Source organism: Sinocyclocheilus rhinocerous, unplaced genomic scaffold (assembly GCF_001515625.1).
Source record: "Sinocyclocheilus rhinocerous isolate Xijiao unplaced genomic scaffold, SAMN03320098_v1.1 scaffold1171, whole genome shotgun sequence".
NCBI classification, from domain to species: domain Eukaryota; kingdom Metazoa; phylum Chordata; class Actinopteri; order Cypriniformes; family Cyprinidae; genus Sinocyclocheilus; species Sinocyclocheilus rhinocerous.
Window position 1 is genome coordinate 278457 of NW_015654097.1, and position 7004 is coordinate 285460.

A 7004-nucleotide genomic window follows, 5' to 3' on the forward strand; every position below is an offset into this window, starting at 1 on the left:
TATAAAAGTCCACATGTCCAAAAATGCCCGTCGCTAATGAAACGCCTATTGCAATAGGCAGCACAGAATGCACTTTGCACTCAGTTGACAGCATGATTTAGCTAAGTGTCACGGTGTGGGTTGATCTTTTAACAACAGTAATTATAGTTATTGTCAAGTGACCATTTCAACATTCCATGCATCATTCCAGACAGATCATTCACATATAGGCCAACACGGTAAGCCAGAAGCAACATTTTAATGTTCGTATGGTTTAAGGTTTTGTAATTATAAACTCTTAAATTGGTTAGAGTGGTTAAATTGCGGTTTAAAAGGTTGAAGATTAATTACACTGGAAAAAAAAGACACAAAAACGCACATATGCAATTGGAAAAGCATAAGGCCGAACAGCAGGGGTCGCTATCTGACAGACATGCAGACATGCAGACATGCAGGTCACGGGAGTTAGTAGGTTGTAGGTTAGCACGTTTTTGTACGGTTGTACAGGTTTACTAAGGGCTAAGAAAAGTCACCTGACACAGAAACAGGCCTATCGTTTTGAGTCCAATGCAGGTGCAGCAATCTGCTCCATCTAGATCAGCACCTCATGTGATGTGCTTGCTAGGAATCTATGGTCACAGAAGTCGTTAATTATTTAAAAAATAGCAAAACTATTTTTGAACCCTTAAAAACTCATCTGTTAAGATAAGCGTTGAATATTTGGTTAGAATATTTATGTTGAAGTAATCAAGTATATGCTATTCACCAACCCGCTTTCTTGCTTTTTGGCATTTTAGAAAAAAAAAAAAAAATAATAAAGTATAGATCTATATAAAGTTCTTGCTAAAATAAAGGAAAAAGGTTCAGCTCAGTTCATATTCAGGAGGGTTTGAGTGGGAAGTTAAAAGGGGCGTATAACGCAACAGCTCAGCAAGCGCTTTCTATTGGTCAGCGCGAGTGTGGGCGGGGCCATCAGATGACTGGGGCTTTCCGTAAATGATCTAAACTCCACAGACGGCGTTTCCTTCTGAAGTACAGCGTCTAGCAACGACAATCTGACCTGTTTATTTTAAGCCTTATTTTATATCGCTGTGAAGAATTAAAAACAAAGAAATCACATTAGGAGTTACAACAGAAAAGGAGAGATTTTCTCTCAGCATGATGGAGATTGAATTGCCTAAAATGCATCCAAGCCAACAGGTAAATCATATTTAATAATAATTAATAGCGTCACTTATGCTATAATAATGTTTCGCTTTTAATAGTATTGAAAGGATACTAAAATTAAAAAGAAATCACACTTTTCCTAATTGTACTGTGATGTTACATCATTTTGCCCTTTGAGCCGGTAATGAGGGACATATGTATTCAGATGTATTTGTTGCTTATGCCATATATATGTGTTACCAGATCACTGCCTTATACACACCACTCACTTCCAAGTGACTTTTTAATAGCCTTGCGTATTATTCCCGATTTTAAAGTTTCAAGATGATAATTATCGAGAATATTTTATTATAATTTATGACGTGGCTGTAGTGGCGAAATCGTCCATGTATTATATATATTTAAAAATATATATAATTAATAAATAGTCCGTGTTAAAGGAGGCGTTTCCTCACGTTATCCCGTTTTCTCGCGACTCTTCTGTTCACTCCAAATTCTGCATAGCCATTTGAACTTGGGCCGTCCTAAGAACGAAAGAAAGGACGAAATATCAAAATAAAGGTAACTATAAATGATCCCAGTGCGTAGTGGCTAGTGCCGCGACGCGAAGCAGGCTCACGGTCGAACGTCTGTCGCGAGACGCGTGTGTCGCTGAGCTTTGATGTTTTCGCGTGTTTCCCGCAGCAGACGCGTCTGCGCATGCGCACTCACCGGCGCCTTGCACAATAGCAGGCGGCTCCAATCTGGAATGTGCTGTTTACTTTAGCCTCGTATCCTGACGATCCTCGGCTTTATGTGATTAGTCTCTATCACAGCTAATGCAGTTCTGTATATCTAACTGAAATAAGGACCTGGGGTTTTAGGTAAAACACATTAAAAAACTGTCAGTATTAAGTCATTGAGAAATAATAGCCTACTGAAGAGATCAGTGGTGCATTCAAATTTAGAAGTGAATGCATGAAAATATATGAATCAAGGTTTTGAGACATTTTTCATCATTTGAATGGGGAACTGAAACTTCTTACTTAAAATAAAAAGTCAGTGATGGAAGCACTTGACCTTCAGGAAATATTGATTGTTAATCACAAAAGGTCAAACTAAAGTTTATAAGCTATTTTATTTATATCTCTTGGAGTTTTTGCAAGCCTGCATTGAAAATACAAAACAAAACATAAAAAAAAAAAAAAATTATAATAATAAAACACAGAATGGGTAACAAGAGCCTAAATTAAGCTGTCACTTACTAGGGCCTTGTTGTTTATTAACATATGTCCTATAAATTAAATAAGAAATATTCATTTTACTATATTTTATACATGTTTACTATTTATAGATCATGTCAAAATTATGACATTGTATGATTACGTGAAATACAGTTGTAAATACAGGTGTGATACAGGTGCCAAAATCCCCATTTTATTGGGGGATACAGATATTTGACACATTTAAGACTCACAGCTTTCATGCTAGATTCATTTTATGTTAAATGAGAGTTTATAAACCACATAAGGAACGCTTTAAAGTAATGTGACACCAAATAAATGATTGTGCGGCGTGCTTTAGACCAGTGTTTCCCAACCTTTCTTTAGTCACGGCACCCTTTGGAAATTTTAACAAACTTGTGGCACCCTACAAAATTAATTTTGTCACAATATTTGAATTTCTAACTTCGATATGATAATTTGAAAAGTATAGATATTCGGTACAGCAGGGAAGAACTGCAGAATATAATGTCATATTTAATATTATTAAAAAATTTGTCCATCAATGGTGGCAATCAGTAGGCTAATTTCTAATGAAGAGACCAATTTATAGGACAGATTTTAATGTAGGCTTTTATACATATGTAAACATTATTTAATTACCATTATAACTAGCTATCTCAAATATCTTCGGTGCATCTCTAATTATTGGCGACATCAGAAATGGATATTATATAATAGCTGCTTTTATGAACATTTTAGCAATTTAAAAATATAAAAAAAGGATTTTTTACACGGCACCCCTGCTCTCGACAGACGGCACGCCAGTTGGGAAACACTGCTTTAGGCTACTTAATGATCTGTTTAGCAGTATATAACGTAATCAAGTTTGTCAGTGTTACTAATAAAAGTGCTCCTTAAACTTAAATGTGTGCGCTGATGCCCAAAGCACACATTTAAATATGTTGACGGGAGCGAGATTTATGAGTTGTTTAGATGCTTGTAATAATATTTTCTTCTTCTTTGTTTCATAATTAATAAAGTTTCACACACTCGATCTTTATATATAAACAGTATAGGCCTCAGTCATTTGTTTTGGTATTTATTGACATTTAAAAATCAGGGCCATTTAAATTGGGCCCCTCTGGCCCCATGCAGGGCCCGGGACAGCATGACGACCCTGCTTTAAAATAAAGCATCATCTGACAAAAGAACTAGTTTATTATTAGTTTAGTTGTCGTTAGTGTTCATTTTGAGATGTTTCAGTCAGTTCAGCTGCTTGGAAACACTGAGAGTGTAATAATACGAGGGTTTGTTTGGCGAACTGGTTTTGACGCTGATTACGTGCAGTATCGCCTGCCTCAACCGTGCAGCAAAAAAAATGAGAGAACAAGGAGCTCTCTTGTTCCTCCAGCGGTATATTCCACATTCCCGCAGTCTAGAGGAACAGGAAGTGAGACAGGCGTGAAAAATAATCTCCTCTTTATCAGGAAACATTGCAGTTTTAATATCCAGCTCTGGTTTCTCGTTTCCTTGAACCTGGATAATGATAGCAACACTTTGGGCATTAATTATGTAGTTAGGTGTGTCCTGGATATACTTTTCGCTTCTAAATACATTCCCGTCCATAGGCTTGTGGATACGCAAACATACTGCTCTGATTAGCCTCGCATTCACTTATATTTTCACTACGCAGATATTTAATACATAATGAGTGATTATACATCAGATCAAAAACGCTCACAAAACTTCCTATTCTTCCTTTCGCTTTAAAGAAATAGTTCACCAACACATGCTGATTATTTCCCCCCTCATTTACTCACCCTTATGTCATTCAGAGCCATATTGTTTCCTTTTAATTTAGTATCATTCATATACTGTGATAGTTTTTATAAATATTTTGAAATAGATTACATTTTTATATGTTCTGTTTTCATTTTAAAGTGTTAGTCATTTTGTTGTGTTTTTGTCATTTTTAAATGTATTTTCAAATATCTATATAGTGTTAGTTTTTAATTTATTACTTAAAAAAGAGAAATGTTTTATTTAAAGTTTTTTTTTAGGTTTTTGTTTTATTTATAATATGTATAATAATTTGATAATTTATTTACAATAAAAACCCAACTATAATTTGACAAGAAAAGAGGATAATATGGCTTCAAAAGACTTAAAAGACCTGTATAGTGTACAAGTAGTACTATTTTTATGAGACTTTTATAGTGCTTCCAATGTCATTTTATTTATTTTATTTTATTTTTTTATTTTATCCCTTTGCATGGTCAACAAAAGCTCAAACTAACTGCCAAACACCTTGTTTAGTGTTTCACAAAAGAAATAATAATAATAATACCTGTATAATATAATAGACCTGTTTTGTTTTTAGCTATGTATCATTGAATTGACAACATATGCTTTTGTAATGCACTCATAAACAACAGAATATGTTTTGACAGCAAGAGGCTCTTTAAAGAAACATTTCCACTAAACAGTCGGAAACACACATTCATCGTTCATTCTGCTCTGAGGAGGAAGAGAGCGTTTCTGCTCATGCTAGAGGAGAGGGTCCGCTCTGTCTTCTCGTGAGAGGGGCCCGTTTAGCAGTTGTTTAGATGTTTCATCATCTCTGAGGCTCCGCCCCGTCTGTTATCTGGAGCTGGAGAGGATGTGTGTGACTCAGAGCGAGACGGGCATGTGGCTCCATGTTGCTGTCTGGAGGCCTCTGTGACGCCAGGATCTCATGCAATCAGTCATATCATTATATTGTTATAAAGCATATTTTAAATACATCTATAATTTATGTTTATAAAAATTAAATTGACTAAGAATGTATGCACTGGTAAAATTATTATAATAAAAAAAAAAAAAAAAAACCTTGCTACGTCTTCTGCATTAAGCTAACTGAGACTTGTTATAGCACTTGCATATCATTGCTCTTTTGTTGATTTTGATTGCTTCCATTGTCCTCATTTGTAAGTCGCTTTGGATAAAAGCGTCTGCTAAATGACTAAATGTAAATGTATTATTATTAATATTATTATTAATAATAATAACAAATAAAAAATAATACTAAACACGAAAACAATTGACTAATAATAATAATAATTATTATTATTAATAATAATAATAATAAATTAAATAAATTAAAAATTCAGAAACAGTCATTTTGTCATGCCCCTGGACTGTCTCTGTGTATGTTTTCCTCCCCATGTGCTCTCAGTGACCCAGTTTCTGTCTCTCCTTGATTGTGTTCATGTGATTCAGGTGTGTCGTGTTAATTGTCCTCATTACCCCATGTATTTAAGTCCCATTCTGTGCTGTCTGTCTTTGTCGGGTTTAAATCGTCATGTTCGTGTGTCACCAGCCATTCCTTGTTGTGGATATCCCCTGTGTTTGGATTTATTAAAGACTGTTGCTTTGATCCACGTCTCTGCGTTCGTTCCCTCTGACACAGTTCCTGACAGAAGACCCGACCGACAAAAAGAAGTATATTGCGTGATCCACTCCGTTTGTTTTCCGTGTTTTGTTATCCCCCCCCATGGATCCCCTCGCCACTAAATTCACCGCCCTAGCCCGTAAGGACCTTCCCATCTTGGAGTATGTGGTTGAGTTCAGCCAGCTCACGTTTTAACGGCGTTCGACGATGTTGCGCTGAACTCACTGTTCTGGATTGGGGCAAATTACCATGTTGTGGATATCCCCTGTGTTTGGATTTATTAAAGACTGTTGCTTTGATCCACGTCTCCGCGTTTGTTCCCGCCGACAGTTTGTGACAGAAGACCCGACCTACAAAAAGAAGTATATTGCATGTTCCCTGCCGTTTGTTTTCCTTGTTTTCTACAGTGTTTTGTTTTTTCCCCCTATGGATCCCCTCGCCGCTAAATTCACCGTCCTAGCCCGTAAGGACCTTCCCATCTTGGAGTATGCGGTTGAGTTCAGCCAGCCTGTTCGACGATGCTGCACTGAACCCCACTGTTCTGGATCGGGGCAAATTACCATCGCCCCGTTGACCTCCCACTGGACTGAACTGGAGGGAGGTGATCATCTGGTGTCTGGAGAGCATCTGGCCCCGATCCAGAACACAGCCAGACCCAGAGCCCAGCCCACCATCACCCCGCTGAGCGGAGCTCAAGCCCGAGCCCACCGATGATGGAGAGCCCAAGCTTGCCGCGACCGACGAGACATCGCCGCACAGAGCGACAGAGCTGAGGATCGCCACGGAGCCGGAGCTGCTAGTGACGTCAGACCAGATGCGAGAGCCGGCTACAACGCCCGCCATGAGGGAGAAGGCCGTGGACAGCGAGAGCACGAAGAGAAGCTCCGCCCACCGCACCATGGCTGAGGGTGAGCTTACAAGGAATCTGGGACTGCTGGATTTTGAAGGTGACCTTATAGACCGGCAGGCAGATATATATGCGGACATGCCCATTCTCCTCCCACCTTCCTCGGACTTACCAGTCTGCCCTGAACTGTCTGCCAGCCCTGTCGTTCCCCTGTCTGATGCGCTCCCAGTGCTGGGAGTCGTGATTTGGTGTGTGTGTGGGCAGCGCACACCAGCCCTGAGAGCCCGGAGGCTCAGAAATTCCCACCCACCCTCCTGCTCCTGCCTCCTCCGCCTCTGTCGTCTGGCAGCCCCTCTGCTCACCCTCAGCCCACCAT

The 7004-nt window shown here is 38.7% G+C and overlaps 1 protein-coding gene across 1 annotated transcript in view; it reads left to right on the forward strand.

The window, feature by feature from the left end:
• The first annotated feature begins 1004 nt into the window (after nt 1-1004).
• Nucleotides 1005-7004, forward strand: part of LOC107716922 (nuclear factor erythroid 2-related factor 2-like) — a 20529-nt gene continuing 14529 nt past the window's right edge. The window contains exon 1 of the mRNA XM_016523541.1: nt 1005-1179. Coding sequence (XP_016379027.1) covers nt 1138-1179 — 42 coding nt within the window. The 5' untranslated portion in view covers nt 1005-1137. The remainder of the gene's footprint in view (nt 1180-7004) is intronic.